At 40.5% G+C, this 27,815-nt stretch overlaps 1 protein-coding gene across 2 annotated transcripts in view; it reads right to left on the reverse strand.

Annotated features, from left to right (window-relative positions):
• NELL1 (neural EGFL like 1) overlaps positions 1-27,815 on the reverse strand; it is a 984,256-nt gene that overhangs the window by 730,914 nt on the left and 225,527 nt on the right. For both annotated transcript variants that reach the window (XM_033205025.1, XM_033205024.1), the window contains exon 5: positions 5,998-6,094. In XM_033205025.1, the coding sequence (XP_033060916.1) occupies positions 5,998-6,094 (97 nt within the window). The remainder of the gene's footprint in view (positions 1-5,997; positions 6,095-27,815) is intronic.

The following is a 27,815-nucleotide window of genomic DNA, read 5'->3' on the forward strand; positions in this document are numbered from 1 at the left end:
GTCTTTTAATTGGGGCACTTAGCCCACTTACATTTAAGGTTAGTATTGTTATGTGTGAATTTGATCCTGTCATCATGATGTTATTTGGTTATTTTACACACTGGTTGATGCAGTTTATTTGTAGTGTCATCGGTCTTTATATTTTGGTATGTTTTTGCAGTGGCTGGTACCGGTTTTTCATTTCCATATTTAGTGCTTCTTTCAGCAGCTCTTGCAGGGCAGTCCTGGTGGTAACGAAATTCCTCAGCATTTGCTTGTCTGGAAAGGATTTTATTTCTCCTTCGCTTATGAAGCTTACTTTGGCTGGATATGAAATTCTGGGTTGAAAGTTCTTTTCTTTAAGATTGTTGAATATTGGCCCCCACTCTCTTCCGGCTTATAGAGTTTCTGCTGAGAGGTCCACTGTTAGTCTGATGGGCTTCCCTTTGTACGTGACTTGGTCTTTCTCTCTGGCTGCCCTTAACACTTTTTTCCTTCATTTCAACCCTCATGAAGCTGATGATTATGTGTCTTGGGGTTGATATTCTCATAGAGTATCTGAATGCTGTTCTTTATATTTCCTGAATTTGCATGTTGGCCTGTCTTGCTAGGTTGGGGACATTCTCCTGGATAATATCCTGAAGTGTGTTTTCCAGCTCGTTTCCATTCTCCCTGTCTCCATATTTTGTGGAGGCTTTGTTCATTCCTTTTTGTTTTTCTTTATTCTTCTCTGTATGTCTTATTTCAGTAAGGTGGTCTTCAAACTCTGATGTCCTTTCTTCTGCTTGGTCAATTCAGCTATTGATACTTGTGTATGCTTCACAAAGTTCTTGTGCCGTGTTTTTCAGTTCCATCAGGTTGTTTATGTTCCTCTCTAAGCTGGTTATTCTAGTTAGCAATTCCTTTAACCTTTTATCAAGGTTCTTAGCTTCCTTGCATTGGGTTAGAACATGCTCCTGAACTAAGAGGAGTTTGTTATTACCCACCTTCTGAAGCCTATTTCTGTCAATTTGTCCATCTGATCCTCCATCCAGATCTGTGCCCTTGATGGAGAGATATTGAAATCATTTGGAGAAGAGGTACTCTGGCCTTTTGGGTTTTCAGCATTTTTTCATTGATTCTTTCTCATCTTCGTGAGTTTGTCTAGTTTTCAGTCTTTGAGACTGCTGACCCTTGGATGGGGTTTTTGTGGGGGCCTTTTGTTGTTGATTATGATGCTGTTCTTGTCACTTTCTGTTTGTTTTTCTTTAAACAGTCAGGTCCCTCTTCTGAAGGGCTGCTGCAGTTTGCTGGGGATTCACTTCAGGCCCTACTCCTCTGATTCACTGCATGCCTGGAGATGTCACTTAAGGAGGCTGGAGAACAGCAAGGATGGATGCCTGCTCCTTCTGGGACCTCTGGCCTCAAGGGACACCAAACTGATGCCAGTAGGATTGCTCTTGTATAGGGTGTCTGACAATCCCTGTTGGAGGGTCTCACTCAGTTAGGTGGCACAGGGAGCAGGACCTGTTTAATGAGGCACTTTGTCTATTGGTGGAGCGGGTGTGCTTTGCTGGGGAGAAACCCAGTCGTCGTCTAGGCTGCCCGGATTCTTCAGAACTACCAAGAGAAGAGGCTAAGTCTGCTGGTCCACAGAGACTGTGGCCACCTCTCCCCCTAGGGGCTTGGTCCCAGGGAGATCTGAATTCTGTCCCTGAGTCTCTGGCTGGAGTTACTGGAAATCTGCCTCCCTTGGCTGGGGGGGAGGGGGCTCCCCTTTCCCATGTGGCTCTCAGGTGGGCTGCTTGCACCACACTGTTCTTCCCTCTCTCCATGAGTCACGCCAGCCTTCTAGTCAATTTTGATGAGAGAACCTGGATATCCTGGTTGCTGGTGAAGGATTCCACTGTCAATATTTTTAATTTTATTTTTCTAAAATTAAGCATTACTATCATATTTTAATCAAACAATGATAATGGCAATCATTCAGAATAATACTCACTAAGATTTGTGCATGCTGTCAATATGCATTTACTCTCCAATTCTTCTTGCACTATATGTCTTCTTTCCAGGAAGTTTTTAAAATGAAGATCTATTGGTCATAAATTGAATTTTATTTCTCTACTAATGTCTTTATGTCACACTCATTCTCAAATGACAATTAAGCTTGGTATATGCTACTACATTTGAGAGTTATTTTCTCTCAAAACTTGGAAAACACTTTTTCTACTGTCTTTTGACTTCTGCTTTTACTGTTAAAAGCCAGCTGTTCAATTTGTTATCCTTCTGTGAAAAATTTGTGTTTTGTCACTGGCTACTTTTAAGATCTTCTCTGTGTCTTTGGAGTTCTGCTACTCTGCCAATATATCTAAGTGTGGCTGTCTATTTATCTTGATTTGTATAATAGGTTACTGATGTGGCCAAAGAAATTCTTCCCTCCTTGCATCCATATCCTTGCAATGTGATATCATGGAGCAGCCCTTCAAGAGATGAAGTCTATTTATTTACCCTTTGACTCTGGATTTGGCCATATGACTTGCTTTGGGCAATAAAACATTAGTAAATGTGATCAAGCAAACAAAGCCTTGAAAAGCATAGTACTTTAGGGATTGCACTCTTCCTATACTTGGAAACCCAGGGCTGACATGTAAATAAGCTGAGCTAGGCCACTGGAGATGAGAGACCATGTGGAGGACAACTGAGGAACAAGAATCAACAGCCAGCCAACCCCCAGAGAGGTGAAGAGGCTCTCAGATCATCCTGCCACCTGCTGGCATGCCAAGTAACCACAGACTTGGGAGAGAGCCCAGCATCAGCTTAGCCAGGTCAAAGCAGAAAAATATTTGCTTTTGAGCTAAATAAAATGGCTGTTCTGATGCCTCTATATTTTCTAAGTGGCTTCTTAGATAGCAATCAACAACATATACTTTTATTTTATTGTTCTTTCAGTAATGAGAATTAATGTCTCTTATCAAGTTTAGAAAATTCTTACCCATTATACTTCTAATAGTGCCCATAACCTTCATCTCTGTTTATTATTTGGAATTTTCAAATATATATGCATATATAGATATAATATATTCCTTATAATCTTCCTTAATTTTTAAATATATGTATATAATAATATATATATAAGAAGCTATCTATCTATCTAAGCTATCTAAGAAGCCACTTAGAAAATACAGAGGCATCAGAAGAGCCATTTTATACAGATACACATACATATACACACATATTAAACAGATATGTAAACTTTTTTTATATACATGTGTCTTTGCTATATTTTAACCTCTTTCCTATTTTCTTCTCTTTATCTCTGAAGTACTACTATTAGTTTAATTACTTTAACAATATTTTCCATTTCGCAAATGCTCTCCATACCTGTGTCTAATCTGTTTAGCAGGTTCAGTGAGGTTTTTGGTTGTTTTATTTTTTTTTTAACTTCCAACAACTGTATCTTTCATTTTTGGAAGTGCTTTTTAGTTCAACTATCTCTGGGCCTACTTATTGTCTCTAGTCATAATACATTCTTTATTATTTTGATTCTTCAAATATTTTAAACAGAAGTTTTTAAAAAAAATTTTAAAAGAAAAACATTCCTTATCTGCTAATTTCATTTTCTGTAGCCCTCTGAGGACTAACTGAGCACTTTTTTGTTTTTTTCCACTGTCACTCATGATAGCTTTAGAGCTCCTATTTTATGGACTTAATCTGGGGGCATCCTTTGAGGTGTACATCAAAAGTGACTTTCTCCAAAGATAATTTGTATTTTCTTCATCAGGACTCCCAAGGTACGTAATCCAGCGCCAGGGCCACTTTAATATACTTTATTGAGTTTCACGGGTAAAGTAAATCTGGGTTTCAAGTCTGCAACCCTTCAAGTGCTGTGGTTTACTAGTTCTCTGGGAAGTATTATTTTTTCTTACCTGGAGATGAGATGTAGACAGGATAGTTTCTGGATTGCCTCCCTCTGCTAGATAGTGGACTGACCTTACTTTAAAATTTTCCATTCCAACACTCATTCATGCATGGGATCTAAGTAATTCCTCCCATCCTACAAAGATGGTTGAAATTTAAGGCTCTAACTGAAATTTTCACAGAGTGCTGGTGGGAATGCAAAAAATGGCACAGCTACTTTGAAAAATGGTTTCGCAGTTGCCTGTGAATTTAAACATACCTTTATATACAACCCAATAATCCCATACCCACACACTTACCTAAGTGAAATCAAAACCTCTGTTCACACAAAAGCCTATATGCAAATGTTTATAGAGGCTCTATTCATAGTTGTTCCAAACTGGAAATAACCCAGATGTCCATCAACTGAAGAATGGACAAACAATGATACATTCATACAACAGAACTGGAATACTACTCGGCAATAGAAAACAATGAACCACTGATACACACAACTTGGTGAATCTCAACATACAAACTTATGTAAATACATACACACACATAAATGATTCCATTTATATAATATTCTGGTAAAGGCTAAACTACAGGGTCAGAAAACAGACCAGTGGTTGCTAAAGGCTTCAGGCAAGGAGAAGGGTTGAATACAAAGGGGGATGGAAATTTTTGCAGGTAAAGAAATGGTTCTTTATCTCAATTATAATGACAATTATAATACAGTGTAGATTTTCCAAAACTTGTGACACTGTACATTAAATTGAATGAATTTTCTCGTATATAAATTATACCTTAATTTCTTTTTGTATTTTTTTAATTATACTTTAAGTTCTAGGGTACATGTGCATGACATGCAGGTTTGTGACCTAGGTATACATGTGCCATGCTGGTTTGCTGCACCCATCAACTCGTCATTTACATTAGGTATTTCTCCTAATGCTATCCCTCCCCTAGCCCCCAACCCCTGACAGGCCCTGGTATATGATGTTCCCCGCCCTGTGTCCCCATGTTCTCATTGTTCAACTCCCACTTATGAGTGAGAACATGCAGAATTACACCTTAATTTTTTAAAAATTAAAAGGAAGGCATCTAAGGCTCTAAGTTCCTGGTACTGATACCCCTCTGGCTTTCTCTCCCCTCCACATATTTGGTCCCCAAGGAATTCCTTTCATATAAGTACAATGCTGAATTTTAAAAGGTTTTTGGGATATTTTATCGAGCATTATAGACATTTTGAAGCAGAAGGATTTTTAGAATATCTGGTCTGCCATATTGCCAGAAGCAAAAGTGTGTCATTCTTTTAAAGAACAAGACTGTCTTAAAATTTCATGGTATTTTTAAGTTTTTCAATTTATTTTATCACTGCATCCTCATGTTTTTGTGAAGTATAATAATGCAGTTATTTTTTAAAAATTTTTGGATGTAGGAGGTACACATGCAGGTTTATTACATGGGTATATTGCATGATGATGAGGTTTAGGGCATGGATGGTCCAGTCACTCAGGTAGTGAGCATGGTACCCAACAGATAGTTTTTCAACCCATGGCGCCCTCTCTCTCTCCCACCTCTAGTAGTCCACAGTGTCTATTGTTCCCATCTTTGTGTCCTTGTGTATTCAATGTTTAGCTCCCACTTAAAAGTGAGAACATGCAGTATTTGGTTTTCTGTTCCCAGTAACGCAATTAAACCAAAGCTCAAGGAAGCAGAGATTTAGTTTTCATATCGTGACATCTACTCTAAACTGAATTAACTTATAATCTGAGAAGGGAAACCAGTTTGAAGATTATCCTAAATCCTTCAGAATTGGGAGGTCAACATTTTGAGGATCATTTGCATTCTGGATCATCCATACCTGGCAGCAGAGTGAACTGGATAACCTTGGGCAAGTCACTTAACACTCTGCCTGGTTTCAAAGTACCTACTTCATAAATTATTAGGACAAGTAAACCAGTTTATTCACGTCAAGCACATAGAAAAGCATGTGTCACAAAGTAAGTGTTCAATAAACATTAGTAGTTATTATATCATGCCCTTCCCACTAATGTAATTATAAACATATCTCCAATAACACGGAAAATTGAGCATTGCCTATATATATACTTCAATAAAAAGAACGTTAGTGCTTACTTTGAATAAGCCATGCTTTTGGTTGCGCTGGCCAAGCCATAAATTGATTCCTGGGGGAAGGTTGGTATCTGGAGGGTCTATCACACGCTCATAAATCCTGTAAAGACAAAAAACACAGTTACTAACAGAGAGGCTCAAAGCAGAACCAAAAGGTACATATGCTGTTTGAAGTATGCATGCCATTAGCTGCTGTATGAAGAGAAGCCAATATGTGGCACACTTCAAATGACAGATAACACGAATGCAGAGATCTAACACTTGGACACATCATCTGGGCCCCTCCTGTTTTTGTCTCCCTTCTGGCAGGGGAGGGAGGAAGAAGGTGACATATTTGAGTGTCCACTCTGAGCAATGAACTGCCCACAAACTCTGCGAGGAAAGTGGTTTGATACACGTTACAGGTGTGAAAGCTCAGATTTAGGGATCATAAATGAGTCAACCAAGTGAAGACAGCAGTGAGTAGTAGAGTTGGGATAAGAACCCTTATCCGCCTGGCTCTAAAGCCACTGTACTTTCCTTTGCACCCTGCTATTCTCCGGCTTTGGTTTCTTTAGTTCCTACTCATTTCTGCAGTAACCTGAGAGAATCCTTTAAACAAATAGATTGCAGCTGCCTAGATGATCATGTTTTTAGTCTACAGAACCATGCAGCTTAAGTCATTGTCCAACCACCAAATATTTATTGAGCACTTCTTACCCTCTAAGCTCCATACTAATCAACAGAAAATAGAGCAAGAAACCAGACACACAAGGTCCTACTCTCATGGAGGAAAAGTAAGATAAAAATTCTGTATATGAAGAAAATCCTCATCTAATCCATACAGGCACATAACTAATACAGAAGAGGTCAGGGCCCTACTTAGTATCTTTGAAGTTTCTAACAGAGCCTACCAAACAAATTAATGTCTCAGTTATTCCACCCTACCAAGGCCCAGTTAGTTAGTCACAAATCTTTTATTTGTGTCCTCTTTAGAAATAATCCCTGAAACCACCCACTGATCACGAGCTTCCACCTCACCCCTGGCAAGCACCTCTCAGCACCAGATGCTCAGAAGATTCTGGGTGGGGTGAGACACAGTGATCTGTAAATGAGAACTATGTCCATTTCTTGCTTTCTTGAGTCCTCGTTGAGGACTGAGCAACTGCTGTGGAATCATTCCTAGGTGTGTCCAGAGGTATAGACAGCTCATCAGTCCTCCCTGCTGTGATGGAGCTGACTGCCTCCTGCCAGAGGGTGATGTATTCCTCCGGTGCTTCTCACAAGGAAAGTGTGGAAGAACTGAAAGGCTGTCCACTTGTGTCAAGGAAAGTGAGTGACTGTGAAGTTGTTGCTGTCACGCTGCAGCCTTATATCTTAGCTGCACAGTCCATTACTCTACTATTCCCCACTGGAAACCTGCTGTTTCCTAACGATACATGTAAGGTTTTCAGCTGGCAAAGCTCCAAGCACATCAGGTCTTTCTCTACTAATTATCTTTCCATTATAAATGGAGGCTCAAAACATAATCAAGAAAAAATAAGTTTTCCTAAAAAAAGACAGAGTGTGTTTTCTTCAAAGGAATCTAACCTTTTTTGTATTTTAGAATGAACGATTTTAGATAAAACTATTTGTCAAAACTGCCTTAACACAGGAGCCTGATACATACTTCCTTTAAAATTTTTTTCCTAATATTAGTGGTAAAACTAGAAACAAGGCAAATTTACAACATAAGAGATATGCATAAGTTATAGATCAGCTTGAAATAATTTACTACAGTCATTAAGTGTGATGAATATGCCAGTTATGAAACAAGGGAAAGTATATACAAAATAATTTTCACTGGAAAAAAGGGAATGCACTTTGGGAGGCCGAGACGGGTGGATCACAAGGTCAGGAGATCGAGACCATCCTGGCTAACACGGTGAAACCCCGTCTCTACTAAAAAATACAAAAAACTAGCCAGGCGAGGTGGCGGGCCCCTGTAGTCCCAGCTACTGGGGAGGCTGAGGCAGGAGAATGGCATGAACCCAGGAGGTGAAGCTTGCAGTGAGCTGAGATCCGGCCACTGCATTCCACCCTGGGTGACAGAGCGAGACTCTGTCTCAAAAAAAAAAAAAAAAAAAGAAAGAAAAAAGGGAATGCAATATTATTTATGCCCTATAGAGATAATGAGGCACAAACGATGTTCAATGTTGGTAAATACCAAAAGAGTCCAGAGACAAATGAAAATCACTGTATTTGGGTGATGAAGCAGAAGCATAATTTCTATAAGGTTATTTTACTAATAAATTGAAAATGTCGAACTATTTACCTTAACCTCAATTTTAAAAGTTTTGCCTCTGTCACAGTTAGACGAGCTTTCAATTCAAAAGTTTATTTTACATATTCAATATGCTAGAAGATAAGCTCCAATGAGCAGTGTAGGCCCTTAATCAGTATTTATTAAATACATGAATTAATGAAGGAAGAAACAATCAAAGAGATCAACTTCTCATGCTACCTTATCTTGCAAAGCACAACAGCTCCGTGTGCCTTAGAAATAGTTGACAAAGCAAACATCTGAGGCCTACCGCCATCAGCTAAAGCAGGGTGACCCAGCGCACATGTGTCAAAGTGGTATTCTCATGTCCCATGTCATACAGCTCCCGCAAAGACACCATCCTGATGCCAAGGAAGGTCTGCTGGACGCTGCCTTCCTGGCAGCCCTGCCAATCTGTTCCAAGAGGCAGTCTGCATTAGGGAATTCTGTGCAGCAGGTGGAATCAACAAACTGGATACAGATGTATCAACATGAAGAGAGTTTAAAAACAGTATTTTTTTAAAAAGAAACCTTGCTGAGGAGGGAGGAGGAAATCTAATCCTGAAGAAACATCAGATAAACCTCAATTGAAAGACAGTCCACAAAATAACTACTTGTGGTCTTTAAAATGTCAACGTCATGAAAAATAAAGAAAGGCTGAACAACAGTTGGAGATTAAAAGAGATTTAAAAAGACATACAAGGTATATGCAAGATGGTATCCTGGATTAGATGCTAGGGCAGGGGGGAAAATCCCATAAAGGACATTATTGGGAAAATTTGAATAAGATTTGTAAATTATGTAATAGTAATTTATTGATACTCAATCTCCTGATTTTGCTAACTGGGCAGTATATACTTAGGTGAATGTCTCGTTCTTAGGAAATAGGCACTGAAGTATTTAGGGGTAGAGGGTAATGATGTTTACAACTTAACTCTCAAAGAGTTCAAAATAACAATACTGTTTGTGCGTGTATATATATGTGTGTGTGTGTGTGTGCGTATATATGAACACACGCTTTCTCTTCCTTCCAAATAATGCAGAATCCTGGCAAATATGATTGTTCCTTGTATCACTCTTATAAGTTTTCTGTGAGCTTAAAGTTATGTTAACATTAACACTTTAAAAAATAGAGAAAAGAGGAATAGCTGCAGTCTCCAACTCCCAGCGCAAGCGACACAGAAGACCGGTGATTTCTGCATTTTCAACTGAGGTACTGGGGTCATCTCACTAGGGAGTGCCGGACAATCAGTGCTGGTCAGCTGCTGCAGCCTGATCAGCGAGAGCTGAAGCAGGGCGAGGCATCGCCTCACCTGGAAGCGCAAGGGGGACGGAAATCCGTTTTCCTAGCCAGGGGAACTGAGACACACAACACCTGGAAAATCGGGTAACTCCCACCCCAATACTGCGCTTTAAGGAAACAGGCACACCAGGAGAATATATCCCACACCTGGCCGGGAGGGTCCCACGCCCACGGAGCCTCCCTCACTGCTAACACAGCAGTCTGCGGGGATCTATCCGCAAGGCAGCAGTGAGGCTGGGGGAGGGGCGCCCGCCATTGCTGAGGCTTAAGTAGGTAAACAAAGCCGCTGGGAAGCTCGAACTGGGTGGAGCTCACAGCAGCTCAAGGAAGCCTGCCTGTCTCTGTAGACTCCACCTCTGGGGACAGCCCACAGCTGAAGTCCAATAGGGGAAGCAGTGGGGGCCGGTGCAGACGCGAACGACTCTGTCTGACAGCTTTGGGGAGAGCCGTGGATCTCCCAACGCAGAGGTTGAGATCCGAGAACGGACAGACTGCCTGCTCAGGTGGGTCCCTGACCCCTGAGTAGCCTAGCTGGGAGACATCCCCCACTAGGGGCAGTCTGACACCCCACACCTCACAGGGTGGAGTCACCCCTGAGAGGAAACTTCCAAAGGAAGAATCAGACAGGTACACTCGCTGTTCAGCAATATTCTATCTTCGGCAACTTCTGCTGCTGATACCCAGGCAAACAGGGTCTGGAGTGGACCTCGAGCAATCTCCAACAGACCAACAGACAGTCCTTCTGACTGTCAGACGGAAAACTATCAAACAGGAAGGACACCTATACCAAAACCCTATCAGTACGTCATTATCATCAAAGACCAGAGACAGATAAAACCACAAAGATGGGGAAGAAGCAGGGCAGAAAAGCTGGAAATTCTAAAAATAAGAGCGCATCTCTCCCTGCAAAGCAGCGCAGCCCATCGCCAGCAACGGATCAAAGCTGCTCAGAGAATGACTTTGACGAGATGAGAGAAGAAGGCTTCAGTCCATCAAACTTCTCAGAGCTAAAGGAGGAATTACGTACCCAGCGCAAAGAAACTAAAAATCTTGGAAAAAGAGTGGAAGAATTGACAGCTAGACTAATTAATGCAGAGAAGATCATAAACGAAATGACAGAGATGAAAACCATGACACGAGAAATAGGGGACAAATCCACAAGCTTCAGTAACTGACTCGATCAACTGGAAGAAAGAGTATCAGCGATTGAGGATCAAATGAATGAAATGAAGCGAGAAGAGAAACCAAAAGAAAAAAGAAGAAAAAGAAATGAACAAAGCCTGCAAGAAGTATGGGATTATGTCAAAAGACCAAATCTACGTCTGATTGGGGTGCCTGAAAGTGAGGGGGAAAATGGAACCAAGTTGGAAAACACTCTTCAGGATATCATCCAGGAGAACTTCCCCAACCTAGTAGGGCAGGCCAACATTCAAATTCAGGAAATACAGAGAACGCCACAAAGATACTCCTCCAGAAGAGCAACTCCAAGACACATAATTGCCAGATTCACCAAAGTTGAAATGAAGGAAAAAATCTTAAGGGCAGCCAGAGAGAAAGGTCGGGTTACCCACAAAGGGAAGCCCATCAGACTAACAGCAGATCTCTCGGCAGAAACTCTACAAGCCAGAAGAGAGTGGGGGCCAATATTCAACATTCTTAAAGAAAAGAATTTTCAACCCAGAATTTCATATCCAGCCAAACCAAGTTTCATCAGTGAAGGAGATATAAAATCCTTTACAGATAAGCAAATGCTTAGAGATTTTGTCACCACCAGGCCTGCCTTACAAGAGACCCTGAAGGAAGCCCTAAACATGGAAAGGGACAACCGGTACCAGCCATTGCAAAAACATGCCAAAATGTAAAGACCATCGAGGCTAGGAAGAAACTGCATCAACTAACGAGCAAAATAACCAGTTAATATCATAATGACAGGATCAAGTTCACACATAACAATATTAACCTCAAATGTTAATGGACTAAATGCTCCAATTAAAAGACACAGACTGGCAAACTGGATCAAGAGTCAAGACCCATCAGTCTGCTGTATTCAGGAGACCCATCTCACATGCAGAGACATACATAGGCTCAAAATAAAGGGATGGAGGAAGATCTACCAAGCAAATGGAGAACAAAAAAAAGCAGGGGTTGCAATCCTAGTCTCTGATAAAACAGACTTTAAAACATCAAAGATCAAAAGAGACAAAGAAGGCCATTACATAATGGTAAAGGGAACAATTCAACAGGAAGAGCTAACTCTCCTAAATATATATGCACCCAATACAGGAGCACCCAGATTCATCAAGCAAGTCCTTAGAGACCTACAAAGAGACTTAGACTCCCATACAATAATAATGGGAGACTTCAACACTCCACTGTCAACATTAGACAGATCAACGAGACAGAAAGTTAACAAGGATATCCAGGAATTGAACTCATCTCTGCACCAAGCGGACCTAATAGACATCTATAGAACTCTCCACCCCAAATCAACAGAATATACATTCTTCTCAGCACCACATCGCACTTATTCCAAAATTGACCACGTAATTGGAAGTAAAGCACTCCTCAGCAAAAGAAATGGATAATTTCCTGGACACTTACACTCTCCCAAGACTAAACCAGGAAGAAGTTGAATCCCTGAATAGACCAATAGCAGGCTCTGAAATTGAGGCAACAATTAATAGCCTACCCACCAAAAAAAGTCCAGGACCAGATGGATTCACAGCTGAATTCTACCAGAGGTACAAGGAGGAGCTGGTACCTTTCCTTCTGAAACTATTCCAATCAATAGAAAAAGAGGGAATCCTCCCTAACTCTTTTTATGAGGCCAACATCATCCTGATACCAAAGCCTGACAGAGACACAACAAAAAAAGAGAATTTTAGACCAATATCCCTGATGAACATGGATGCAAAAATTCTCAATAAAATACTGGCAAACCGGATTCAGCAGCACTTCAAAAAGCTTATCCACCATGATCAAGTGGGCTTCATCCCTGGGATGCAAGGCTGATTCAAAATTCGCAAATCAAGAAACGTAATCCAGCATATAAACAGAACCAAAGACAAGAACCACATGATTATCTCAATAGATGCAGAAAAGGCTTTTGACAAAATTCAACAGCCCTTTATGCTAAAAATGCTCAATAAATTCGGTATTGATGGAACGTACCTCAAAATAATAAGAGCTATTTATGACAAACCCACAGCTAATATCATACTGAATGGGCAAAAACTGGAAAAATTCCCTTTGAAAACTGCCACAAGACAGGGATGCCCTCTCTCACCACTCCTATTCAACATAGTCTTGGAAGTTCTGGCTAGGGCAATCAGGCAAGAGAAAGAAATGAAGGGTATCCAGTTAGGAAAATAAGAAGTCAAATTGTCCCTGTTTGCAGATGACATGATTGTATATTTAGAAAACCCCATTGTCTCAGCCCAAAATCTGCTTAAGCTGATAAGCAACTTCAGCAAAGTCTCAGGATACAAAATTAATGTGCAAAAATCACAAGCATTCTTATACACCAGTAACAGACAAGCAGAGAGCCAAATCAGGAATGAACTTCCATTCACAATTGCTTCAAAGAGAATCAAATACCTAGGAATCCAGCTTACAAGGGATGTAAAGGACCTCTTCAAGGAGAACTACAAACCACTGCTCAGTGAAATCAAAGAGGACACAAACAAATGGAAGAACATACCATGCTCATGGATAGGAAGAATCAATATCGTGAAAATGGCCATACTGCCCAAGGTGATTTATAGATTCAATGCCATCCCCATCAAGCTACCAATGACTTTCTTCACAGAATTGGAAAAAACGGCTTTAAAGTTCATATGGAACCAAAAAAGAGCCCGCATTGCCAAGACAATCCTAAGTCAAAAGGACAAAGCTGGAGGCGTCACGCTACCTGACTTCAAACTATACTACAAGGCTACAGTAACCAAAACAGCACGGTACTGGTACCACAACAGAGATATAGACCAATGGAACAGAACAGAGTCCTCAGAAATAATACCACACATCTACAGCCATCTGATCTTTGACAAACCTGAGAGAAACAAGAAATGGGGAAAGGATCCCTATTTAATAAATGGTGCTGGGAAAATTGGCTAGCCATAAGTAGAAAGCTGAAACTGGATCCTTTCCTTACCCCTTATACGAAGATTAATTCAAGATGGATTAGAGACTTAAATGTTAGACCTAATACCATAAAAACCCTAGAAGAAAATCTAGGTAGTACCATTCAGGACATAGGCATGGGCAAGGACTTCAAGTCTAAAACACCAAAAGCAACGGCAGCAAAAGCCAAAATTGACAAATGGGATCTAATTAAACCAAAGAGCTTTTGCACAGCAAAAGAAACTACCATCAGAGTGAACAGGCAACCTACAGAATGGGAGAACATTTTTGCAACCTACTCATCTGACAAAGGGCTAATATCCAGAATCTACAAAGAACTCAAACAAATATACAAGAAAAAAACAAACAACACCATCAAAAAGTGGGCAAAGGATATGAACAGACATTTCTCAAAAGAAGACATCCATACAGCCAACAGACACATGAAAAAATGCTCATCATCACTCACCATCAGAGAAATACAAATCAAAACCACAATGAGATACCATCTCACACCAGTCAGAATGGCAATCATTAAGAAGTCAGGAAACAACAGGTGTTGGAGAGGATGTGGAGAAATAGGAACACTTTTACACTGTTGGTGGGATTGTAAACTAGTTCAACCATTATGGAAAACAGTATGGCGATTCCTCAAGGATCTAGAACTAGATGTACCATATGACCCAGCCATCCCACTACTGGGTATATACCCAAAGGATTATAAATTACTCTACTACAAAGACACATGCACACGTATGTTTATTGTGGCACTATTCACAATAGCAAAGACTTGGAATCAACCCAAATGTCCATCTGTGACAGACTGGATTAAGAAAATGTGGCATATATACACCATGGAATACTATGCAGCCATCAAAAAGGATGAGTTTGCGTCTTTTGTAGGGACATGGATGCAGCTGGAAACCATCATTCTTAGCAAACTATCACAAGAACAGAAAACCAAACACTGCATGTTCTCACTCATAGGTGGGAACTGAACAATGACATCACTTGGACTGGGGAATGGGAACATCACACACTGGGGCCTATCATGGGGAGGGGGGAGGAGGGAGGGATTGCATTGGGGAGTTATACATGTTATAAATGATGAATTGATGGGTGCTGACGAGTTGATGGGTGCAGCACACCAACATGGCATAAGTATACATATGTAACAAACCTTCACGTTATGCACATGTACCCTAGAACTTAAAGTATAATAAAAAAGAAAAAAAGAAATTTGATTAAAAAAAAAATAGAGAAAAAACCAACAAGGTCCAAAATGTATGTAAACTAAAAATTCACACATGCAAAAACAATATTATCGAGTAGCTAAGGATACTCATAAAATTTCCTATCACAGGCCTGGTGAGAATGGTGAGGCAAGAAAAAGGTTAATGATTGAAACAAGAAAGGTGCGTGGCACAGACTAATGCTGATAAAATAACACAAGCTAAGAAATTGAATTATCACATTCCTACATGTACCCCTACAGAAGGGGAGCCATACATGCCAGCCAAAGTAAAATCAGAATCTTAGCACAAAGGCTGCTGGTCCCTGGGGAACAGTTTGGGTGGACTGGACAATGTAAAAAGGCAGGTAGGGCACAGTGATCTGTCACTTAAATCCAGTGTCACCCAAGTCAACTAAAATGAAAAGTAAAAGCTAATACAGTGAACTCCTTGCTCTCCAGTGTGGTAAGGAAATGGAACTTTCTGATGTATAGAGTATTCTAGTTAATGAGGTTTCCTTCACATCAGCAAATAGCTGATTGCCTACAATGTGTATGACACTGTGCTGTGCTGTGCTGGCTATGGGAATATATACAGGCAAATTTAGAACGGCCAAGTTCTTGTCTTTAGATCTAATGCCTGAGACAGACACATGTATGGACAGACCTTATAATTCAATGCATTAAATTCAACGTTTCCTGGAAGCAGAAAGGAAAAACAAAACAAAACAAAAACCAGAATTCTGCCTGCCATAGAGAAAATTTTCCAAAGAAGGAGACACTGCACTGAGTTTTGAATGAAGAATAAAGTGGAGCTGAAAGAGCAGACATAACAGCCAGCACCTATACGGCACTTAATGTGTGCCCACATTGTGTATCGAGGGCTTTCAATATGTTAATGTACTAAATCCTCATAACAACACCCTCAGGTGGGTGTTCTTGGTATAGCAAGGTCAAATACCTCATCCATGGTTAAGCAGCTTGTGAGTGACACAGCTGGGATTTGAAACCAGATCCTATAGTCTATACTATTGACCACCTTGCTCTACTGCCTCTCTAGACAAGCAATGAAGGGCAGTTCCAGCCACAAAAGCCCCAGCCAAGCCATTATTTATCGAAGAGTTAAAATACAGGAAAACGAAAATAGTAAATGATTTGGTAGAATTTTTACATCAACTCTGAACAAGAGAGGACATGATTAACATTCCCTGGGATGTCTTCCTGTTACAGACAGGTTTTTTAGTTCCTAAAAGGGCAACATGAAAACCTAACTCATTCAAATAAAGTAAAATTCCTAACTAGACTTACTTATCAGAAGGAAAAGGGGAAACAAGTTCATGTGTCAAAGCATGAAGGCAAGACCGGTCAGCTCTCCTGGAACCCACTTTATTTTCCTCCTAGATTCACAGCTGTACTGTACTTCCCAGCCTCAATTGAAGTTGAGTGTGGCTATGGAATGGGAGTGGAAAGGCTGTGCCCCACTTCCAAGCTCGCCCCTCCACCCCACACAAAATAATTTTAAAACTCCCTCAGGTATCTTCCATGCTGTCTCTTTCCCTTTATCTCTTTGCTTTTTCTCCCTTTCAGCTGCCTGGAGAAGACTGAGGGCTAGGGGTGGACAGACCTATAAGACAGAGATTCTTGAATCCCTAAATGATGACATCAAAGGCCACCTATCAACTAGACACACCCAACTGGACTCTATTTAAATAAGAGATAAAATTCTGCTAAGTTAAGCCACTGAGAAGGAGAGGATATTCTGAAGTTGTGGCTAGTATCATTTACCCTAAAAAAAATACCACACTGAAAAATAAAAAGGTAACTGTTGTCTTTTTCATGCCCACAAAGCCAAGAAGTATCTTAGATCATGTGCTATAGCAAAGATAACATAAATTTGGTATTAAATACGTTTGGGTTCTTCATATTGCAGTTCTGCATTCTACTAAATGCATGACTTTAATCAAGAAATTTAATTTCTCTGTACTTCAATTTCCTCATTTAAAAAATAAGGATATGGGGGCGGAGCAAGATGGCCGAATAGGAACAGCTCCAGTCTTCAACTCCCAGCGCGAGCGACACAGAAGACCGGTGATTTCTGCATTTTCAACTGAGGTACTGGGGTCATCTCTCTAGGGAGTGCCGGACAATCGGTGCTGGTCAGCTGCTGCAGCCTGACCAGCGTGAGCTGAAGCAGGGCGAGGCATCGCCTCACCTGGAAGCGCAAGGGGGAAGGAAATCCCTTTTCCTAGCGAGGGGAACTGAGACACACAACACCTGGAAAATCGGGTAACTCCCACCCCAATACTGCGCTTTAAGGAAACAGGCACACCAGGAGAATATATCCCACACCTGGCGGGAGGGTCCCACGCCCACGGAGCCTCCCTCACTGCTAACACAGCCGTCTGCCGCGATCGATCCGCAAGGCAGCAGCGAGGCTGGGGGAGGGGCGCCCGCCATTGCTGAGGCTTAAGTAGGTAAACAAAGCCGCTGGAAAGCTCGAACTGGGCGGAGCTCACAGCAGCTCAAGGAAGCCTGCCTGTCTCTGTAGACTCTACCTCTGCGGACAGCGCACAGCTGCAGTCCATTAGGGGAAAGAGCGGGGCCGCTGCAGACCCGAACGACTCTGTCTGACAGCTTTGGGGAGAGCCGTGGATCTCCTAACGCGGAGGTTGAGATCTGAGAACGGACAGACTGCCTGCTCAGGTGGGTCCCTGACCCCTGAGTAGCCTAGCTGGGAGACATCCCCCACTAGGGGCAGTCTGACACCCCACACCTCACAGGGTGGAGTCACCCCTGAGAGGAAACTTCCAAAGAAAGAATCAGACAGGTACACTCGCTGTTCAGCAATATTCTATCTTCGGCAACCTCTGCTGCTGACACCCAGGCAAACAGGGTCTGGAGTGGACCTCAAGCAATCTCCAACAGACCAACAGACAGTCCTTCTGACTGTCAGTAGGAAAACTATCAAACAGGAAGGACACCTATACCAAAACCCCATCAGTACGTCACCATCATCAAAGACCAGAGACAGATAAAACCACAAAGATGGGGAAGAAGCAGGGCAGAAAAGCTGGAAATTCAAAAAATAAGAGCGCATCTCCTCCTGCAAAGGAGCGCAGCCCATCGCCAGCAACGGATCAAAGCTGGTCAGAGAATGACTTTGACGAGATGAGAGAAGAAGGCTTCAGTCCATCAAACCTCTCAGAGCTAAAGGAGGAATTACGTACCCAGCGCAAAGAAACTAAAAATCTTGAAAAAAAAGTGGAAGAATTGACAGCTAGACTAATTAATGCAGAGAAGATCATAAACGAAATGACAGAGATGAAAACCATGACATGAGAAATACGTGACAAATGCACAAGCTTCAGTAACCGACTCGATCAACTGGAAGAAAGAGTATCAGCGATTGAGGATCAAATCAATGAAATGAAGCGAGAAGAGAAACCAAAAGAAAAAAGAAGAAAAAGAAATGAACAAAGCCTGCAAGAAGTATGGGATTATGTCAAAAGACCAAATCTACGTCTGATTGGGGTGCCTGAAAATGAGGGGGAAAATGGAACCAAGTTGGAAAACACTCTTCAGGATATCATCCAGGAGAACTTCCCCAACCTAGTAGGGCAGGCCAACATTCAAATTCAGGAAATACAGAGAACGCCACAAAGATACTCCTCCAGAAGAGCAACTCCAAGACACATAATTGCCAGATTCACCAAAGTTGAAATGAAGGAAAAAATCTTAAGGGCAGCCAGAGAGAAAGGTCGGGTTACCCACAAACGGAAGCCATCAGAATAACAGCAGACCTCTCGGCAGAAACTCTACAAGCCAGAAGAGAGTGGGGGCCAATATTCAACGTTCTTAAAGAAAAGAATTTTCAACCCAGAATTTCATATCCAGCCAAACTAAGCTTCATCAGTGAAGGAGAAATAAAATCCTTTACAGATAAGCAAATGCTTAGAGATTTTGTCACCACCAGGCCTGCCTTACAAGAGACCCTGAAGAAGCCCTAAACATGGAAAGGAACAACCAGTACCAGCCATTGCAAAAACATGCCAAAATGTAAAGAACATCGAGGCTAGGAAGAAATTGCATCAACTAACGAGCAAAATAACCAGTTAATATCATAATGACAGGATCAAGTTCACACATAACAATATAACCTTAAATGTTAATGGACTAAATGCTCCAATTAAAAGACACAGACTGGCAAACTGGATAAAGAGTCAAGACCCATCAGTCTGCTGTATTCAGGAGACCCATCTCACATGCAGAGACATACATAGGCTCAAAATAAAGGGATGGAGGAAGATCTACCAAGCAAATGGAGAACAAAAAAAAGCAGGGGTTGCAATCCTAGTCTCTGATAAAACAGACTTTAAACCATCAAAGATCAAAAGAGACAAAGAAGGCCATTACATAATGGTAAAGGGATCAATTCAACAGGAAGAGCTAACTCTCCTAAATATCTATGCACCCAATACAGGAGCACCCAGATTCATCAAGCAAGTCCTTAGAGACCTACAAAGAGACTTAGACTCCCATACAATAATAATGGGAGACTTCAACACTCCACTGTCAATATTAGACAGATCAACGAGACAGAAAGTTAACAAGGATATCCAGGAATTGAACTCATCTCTGCACCAAGCGGACCTAATAGACATCTATAGAACTCTCCACCCCAAATCAACAGAATATACATTCTTCTCAGCACACATCGCACTTATTCCAAAATTGACCACATAATTGCAAGTAAAGCACTCCTCAGCAAATGTACAAGAACAGAAATTATAACAAACTGTCTCTCAGACCACAGTGCAATCAAACTAGAACTCAGGACTAAGAAACTCAATCCAAACCGCTCAACTACATGGAAACTGAACACCTGCTCCTGAATGACTACTGGGTACATAATGAAATGAAAGCAGAAATAAAGATGTTCTTCGAAACCAATGAGAACAAAGATACAACATACCAGAATCTCTGGGACACATTTAAAGCAGTGTGTAGAGGGAAATTTATAGCACTAAATGCCCACAAGAGAAAGCAGGAGAGATCTAAAATTGACACTCTAACATCACAATTAAAAGAACTAGAGAGGCAAGAGCAAACACATTCAAAAGCTAGCAGAAGGCAAGAAATAACTAAGATCAGAGCAGAACTGAAGGAGATAGAGACACAAAAAACCCTCCAAAAAATCAATGAATCCAGGAGTTGGTTTTTTGAAAAGATCAACAAAATTGACAGACCGCTAGCAAGACTAATAAAGAAGAAAAGAGAGAGGAATCAAATAGTCGCAATAAAAAATGATAAAGGGGATATCACCACCGACCCCACAGAAATACAAACAACCATCAGAGAATACTATAAATGCCTCTACGCAAATCAACTAGAAAATCTAGAAGAAATGGATAATTTCCTGGGCACTTACACTCTCCCAAGACTAAACCAGGAAGAAGTTGAATCCCTGAATAGACCAATAGCAGGCTCTGAAATTGAGGCAACAATTAATAGCCTACCCACCAAAAAAAGTCCAGGACCAGATGGATTCACAGCTGAATTCTACCAGAGGTACAAGGAGGAGCTGGTACCATTCCTTCTGAAACTATTCCAATCAATAGAAAAAGAGGGAATCCTCCCCAACTCTTTTTATGAGGCCAACATCATCCTGATACCAAAGCCTGGCAGAGACACAACAAAAAAAGAGAATTTTAGACCAATATCCCTGATGAACATCGATGCAAAAATTCTCAATAAAATACTGGCAAACCGGATTCAGCAGCACATCAAAAAGCTTATCCACCATGATCAAGTGGGCTTCATCCCTGGGATGCAAGGCTGGTTCAACATTCGCAAATCAATAAACGTAATCCAGCATATAAACAGAACCAAAGACAAGAACCACATGATTATCTCAATAGATGCAGAAAAGGCTTTTGACAAAATTCAACAGCCCTTTGAAAACTGGCACAAGACAGGGATGCCCTCTCTCACCACTCCTATTCAACATCGTGTTGGAAGTTCTGGCTAGGGCAATCAGGCAAGAGAAAGAAATCAAGGGTATCCAGTTAGGAAAATAAGAAGTCAAATGTCCCTGTTTGCAGATGACATGATTGTATATTTAGAAAACCCCATTGTCTCAGCCCAAAATCTCCTTAAGCTGATAAGCAACTTCAGCAAAGTCTCAGGATACAAAATTAATGTGCAAAAATCACAAGCATTCTTATACACCAGTAACAGACAAGCAGAGAGCCAAATCAGGAATCAACTTCCATTCACAATTGCTTCAAAGAGAATAAAATACCTAGGAATCCAGCTTACAAGGGATGTAAAGGACCTCTTCAAGGAGAACTACAAACCACTGCTCAGTGAAATCAAAGAGGACACAAACAAATGGAAGAACATACCATGCTCATGGATAGGAAGAATCAATATCGTGAAAATGGCCATACTGCCCAAGGTGATTTATAGATTCAATGCCATCCCCATCAAGCTACCAATGACTTTCTTCACAGAATTGGAAAAAACGGCTTTAAAGTTCATATGGAACCAAAAAAGAGCCCGCATTGCCAAGACAATCCTAAGTCAAAAGGACAAAGCTGGAGGCGTCACGCTACCTGACTTCAAACTATACTACAAGGCTACAGTAACCAAAACAGCATGGTACTGGTACCACAACAGAGATATAGACCAATGGAACAGAACAGAGTCCTCAGAAATAATACCACACATCTACAGCCATCTGATCTTTGACAAACCTGACAAAAACAAGAAATGGGGAAAGGATTCCCTATTTAATAAATGGTGCTGGGAAAATTGGCTAGCCATAAGTAGAAAGCTGAAACTGGATCCTTTCCTTACCCCTTATACGAAAATTAATTCAAGATGGATCAGAGACTTAAATGTTAGACCTAATACCATAAAAACCCTAGAAGAAAATCTAGGTAGTACCATTCAGGACATAGGCATGGGCAAGGACTTCATGTCTAAAACACCAAAAGCAACGGCAGCAAAAGCAAAAATTGACACATGGGATCTAATTAAACTAAAGAGCTTTTGCACAGCAAAAGAAACTACCATCAGAGTGAACAGGCAACCTACAGAATGGGAGAAAATTTTTGCAACCTACTCATCTGACAAAGGGCTAATATCCAGAATCTACAAAGAACTCAAACAAATATACAAGAAAAAAACAAACAACCCCATCAAAAAGTGGGCAAAGGATATGAACAGACATTTCTCAAAAGAAGACATCCATACAGCCAACAGACACATGAAAAAATGCTCATCATCACTCGCCATCAGAGAAATGCAAATCAAAACCACAATGAGATACCATCTCACACCAGTTAGAATGGCGATCATTAAGAAGTCAGGAAACAACAGGTGTTGGAGAGGATGTGGAGAAATAGGAACACTTTTACACTGTTGGTGGGATTGTAAACTAGTTCAACCATTATGGAAAACAGTATGGCGATTCCTCAAGGATCTAGAACTAGATGTACCATATGACCCAGCCATCCCACTACTGGTATATACCCAAAGGATTATAAATTACTCTACTACAAAGACACATGCACACGTATGTTTATTGCGGCACTATTCACAATAGCAAAGACTTGGAATCAACCCAATGTCCATCTGTGACAGACTGGATTAAGAAAATGTGGCACATATACACCATGGAATACTATGCAGCCATAAAAAAGGATGAGTTTGCGTCCTTTGTAGGGACATGGATGCAGCTGGAATCCATCATTCTTAGCAAACTATCACAAGAAGAGAAAACCAAACACCGCATGTTCTCACTCATAGGTGGGAACTGAACAATGAGATCACTTGGACTCGGGAAGGGGAACATCACACACTGGGGCCTATCATGGGGAGGGGGGAGGAGGGAGGGATTGCATTGGGGAGTTATACACGATATAAACACCATGCACATGTACCCTAGAACTTAAAGTATAATAAATAAAAAAAAAAAAAAATAAGGATATTACTGTTGACTGTATGGATTGCCATGAGGATTAAACAAAATACATTACACGCCCTTGGCATTTAGTCGGTGCTGACATTGTGTAAGTCTCATGGATACCTAAGAATGCAGAGCTGCACAGGTCATGTGACCCAGTCCGGCCTACTTGCTGTAGCTCTCACCAAATGGACCCACTGAGATGGGAAGTCTCAGTATCTTAGATGCTTACTTATGCTTTGAATTTACAGTTAAAAGAAATGACATCACTTTCACAGGGAATTTAAGGGCTTGATATTTCAATGTTAAAATGCAAGAACTCATTGTCTGTTTTGCCATACATTTCCACAATTATGAAAATTTAAGTCTTAAGTTTCTTTTTTCCCTTTATAAACTTTAAAACTAGAACAACCTATGTAACAGAAAAAAAAGCATTTCTGTTGCTGTTTAATCTGATATTATGGAGAAAACTGATGATCTATTTAGATACTAAACTTTGCATTAAAACAGAATTTTTGGATAAAGTATACTTTCAATGAATCCTAAAATTGCAGTATTCTTATTATTGTAGTTTTAAAGTATCATTTTTTCAGCTTTCTTTAACTCTTTCTAGCCATAAATCGTAAACTTCTGTATGTAAATTACTCAAAGTTCTAAGCAAATATCTTATTTCTTTTACATTCTTCCAAAAATGTAATCCTTTGACATTTATAAAAGTTTTATTTTTGTGGAAAGTTAATCATAAACTCACACAAGATTGGAAATAGGCTCAGGCAACAGGAAGAGATGGAAGAAACAATTTATAAGATAGTGTGCTTAAACACACTATCATCAACGCCCCCCCAACACACACACACACACACACACACACACACACACACCTGGGCATCAGTTAGCTTTTCTGAGTAAAATACGGCAGCACACTATTCTTAACACTTTCACCCACTCCAGTAGTAAGCATTTTCCTAGTCAATTTGGGATATTTAATTGGATTTAGCCAATTTACGAAAAATGTTTCTGGGAAAATGAAAACAGCAGTAAGCAGAGGCCTGCATTTTAAGTTCTCATCTAAGACTACCCTTACATTATACATTCTTTATATATTACTTTTATGCATTCTAACCCCCCATATGTTGGTTATTTCCTGATCTCTCAGAACCTCCCCATTTGGACGACCCATTCAGACACATTCTTCAGCTCTTCAGCATGTAACATGGCACCTCCCATGACCCACAGGGGTCTCCAAGACTCTGGTCATGGCTGGCCCTGCCTTCCTAGATCACCTGGCTAAGGAAGGAAGAAATAGCTTTCCTGGTACCCCTGTGCCCATCATATCCATCGTGAAGTTGTATGTGTACTTCCTGACTGCTACCACCACCAATTATCTTCTGGGTCTGGAGGAAATGGAACAATGACCACAGCATTCCTGTACCTGCTTAGATATCTCCTGCACTAGACGCCCTCCCTATCCATCCTAAATAAAGTAACTCCTAACCACCTGGTCAGCCTCCATCACTTAGCTTGCTTTACCCAGCACACTGTAAGCACCTTAAGATAAGGAGCCTCGTCTGTCTTTTTCAAGTCAGCATCTCTAGTACCTGGAAGAGAATCCAGCCAAATTCATACACTGAATGAATAAATGAATGAAAGTTCTCTGACTATATTCAGAATAGGAGAACTACAGTCAGATAGCTATAAAAGTCCTACTATGGCAAAACTTCATGAGGAGCAATTTGCAACAATAATCCAGACTGAGAAAAACAGTTAAACGTGACACTTTACATTATGCTAATAATCATGAGATCCATGAAGTCAATGAAGATGAGTGAAATGTAATAACCCTTTTAAAGTGTCCTCTTCCACCATCCCTACCTTGTGAGATTTATACAAGAAGCACAAAAGAAAGAACAAGATAAACCCCTCTCACTGTTTCTCACCCAGAAAAGAGAGAGAGAGAGCAAATTTGAATTTATCAGGCAGACAACTCACTAACAGGGAAACCAGAGAGATGTATTTCAGAAAGAACAGGAAAAGCAGTCGGCAACTTGAAAATTAATTAGATCAAATGGCATCTTTTTTGAAAAGCACATGATTTACTGCTTAATCTGATTACATTGAAATCAGTCTAAATGTATCACATTCCTATAGGCTATCAGATGTAAACAATGCATTTGCTCTCCAACCATCAAAAAATTACCCTTTCTTTGGGCTGCAGAACACTCACTTCCCATTAGACATGTGTCTGAGGCTTTGTATTCACTTGAGCCATTACAAGGTGCTGCCTATTAAGTTGTATTGGGAGAATTACAGGAATTTTGCATGCCATTAGTATCTATCAATATTTTAAAGTGTAAGTATCTCATTTCTAATATAATACCATGCAAAATTAAACATCTAGTCAAAAGTAAAACCTGCTCGAGAGGAATGAACAAGGCAAAGAGTAACTGCCACACTCCTTGTCAAAGCCAGTCATTGATTCAAGGGCTCACATTAGGAATTTTCTTCCCAAGGTGCAACTTCTCTTAATTCATGACTTTGGTTTAAAACACCCTCCCTAACAAGCGTCCTGTCTGCTTAAAAGACTAGTCGATATTCTGTGAAGAACCTGATTTTCTCATTAACAGATAAAGCCCTCAGAGCTAAACACAAAACAATGTGGTGGTTCAACAATACTACTTATAAACAAATATTGGATTTTTATTTACCTGGATAAAGGAAGGTTTTTGAAGGGACTCCACAGTACCTTTCCTAATCATATAAAGGAATAAATTTCCAACGTAAATCATGTGAATTGACATGTGTTATGCCACTATTCAATAAGACAATATGAAGCCCAAAAGAGACAGTAAATGAAGAGGTTTACCTTGGGCTTTGCCAAGAATTGAAGAGAAGCTCTCATGCTCTTGCTGAAGAGAAAAGTTGCAATGACCTTCCTTAGCTACATAGAGCCTCATCTTTACTGCCTTTTAGCTGGCATTAGCGAATCTCAAGGTGCTCCTTGGAGAATTTTTCCTATACAGAACATAAGTTCATTCCCACCCGTTTTTTTCTCCCTGATATGGTAATGGGTGAACTTGCACAAGATGCTAAGCCCCTCTTTGGGCCTTATGCTAAGTGGACATAACAGACCCTTTCCCCTCTCAGCCTCATAAGAAAAATGTGAGAATTATAACTTTCTTGAGCCCCACTAGAAAAGCAAAAGTCACGATGTCATCAGCACTATTTTTGGCACCAACAAATATTGAGCATTCATTCCATAGGTTGTCATACTCTTCAGAGCAGGTCCTCAAAGCTTACTCACTGTGACAGGGTGTTTTGCCAGTTGTGTACACTGATGAGCTATCTGTTCAATTCCATATCAGGCTGCCTGGATGGTATTAATTATCTGCTCAAATGGAACACACAGTACATAGGGCTGAAACCAGAAGGACATGAAAGGAACGGCCCAAAGAGTAACTCTGTAGTCTCCTCCTGCCAATCTGTTTAACAAATCCAGATGACACTCAGAAAATGACAAAATTTAAAAATGCAACTCAGGCATTATATCAGAAAACACAGACTGTAATGGGGAGAGGGACGACGGGGATAAATACAGTATGTCCCCAACAGGTAAGGACTGAATTCAAGCTAAATCCACACAAAGCAAGGGAAGAAGGGCTGTAACAAGGCTCAGCAGGTTCCTTAACAGCTGTCTGTAAATACAAATGCAAACAAAAAAGAGAAGGCGCAAAGTTGAAATCTGTAAGGATTCAGATCCTTTGCTGTGTTAAATGAGAAGGCAGAAGTGTTCAAATGAGATCAGTAAACACTGTGGGAGGGAGTTTGCCAAAGCAGGGTGTGGACACCCTCCACAGAGAGGAGAGAGGCCTTTTCAGAGATCAAGCCTGCGTGTGACCTGCTTCATGCCCTTAGGAAACCCTTGTCAGGTTCATGCTTTTTCTTGCCCAGCAACTGAATTTTACTGTTTTCTTTTTATCTCCTCATCTGGATCTCTAATGATAATAAGGGTGCTTTTTCTTCTTAACCATATTTTATGTCCTTAATATCACTCTTTCACTACTTCTTAACAACCCTTTTCTGCTTAAAATTCACGATCCAGATATCATTCTAAGATGATTGTGATTATGTACCAGGGTCAAATAACCAGCTCATATAAGTCTGTCCTAACTAGTATTTGTATCTGTGATTTGACAAAATAATAGAAAGTATGCTTCACTGTTTATTTTTAATTTTTTTAAATTTTTGTGAGTACACAGTAGGTGTATATATCTATGGGATACATGAGATGTTTTGATACAGGCATGCAAAGAGACAGGGTCTCAAACTCTTGGATTCAAGCAATCCTCCCACCTCAGCCTCCCAAGTAGCTGGGACTAGAGGTGCATGCTACTATACCTGGCTAGAATATAGGCTTCTTAAACATGCCGGAAGATTTGAAGCTGGTATGATGGTTTCAATCATGACAGATTTAGCACAACACCATCAGGATTAAAAGAGATATTAATAGGCAGGAATTAGGGCCAAATCAAAAGAAATTTCACATGGAAAAAATAAAAGGTTCCAAACTTAGGGTAAATATGCTGCTGAAAGACAGAATGTGAAATCTAAGGGTAAATGGAAATACATATTTTAAAAAATTTTTAAAACACATCTTTTTGGTCAATAGTGAGCTAAGATCAGCTGTCAAAAAGGATATTGTGATCTTAAAGTGTACCATGAGAAGAAAGTAATTATCTCATTTTATTCTGAGTCAATCTGTCCAGAGATAATCACATTTAGTTCTAGGAACTTCTCAGATAATAAACAGACATACTTCAGAAGGAATGGGAAAAGATTGTGAGGACATTGTGAGCCAAATTAAGTGACGAACAGTTGAAGGAACAAAGATGTTCTGTCCGAAGAAGTAAAGATTAGG

Source organism: Trachypithecus francoisi, unplaced genomic scaffold (genome assembly GCF_009764315.1).
Source record: "Trachypithecus francoisi isolate TF-2019V2 unplaced genomic scaffold, Tfra_2.0 Lachesis_group8, whole genome shotgun sequence".
In the NCBI taxonomy this organism is placed as follows: domain Eukaryota; kingdom Metazoa; phylum Chordata; class Mammalia; order Primates; family Cercopithecidae; genus Trachypithecus; species Trachypithecus francoisi.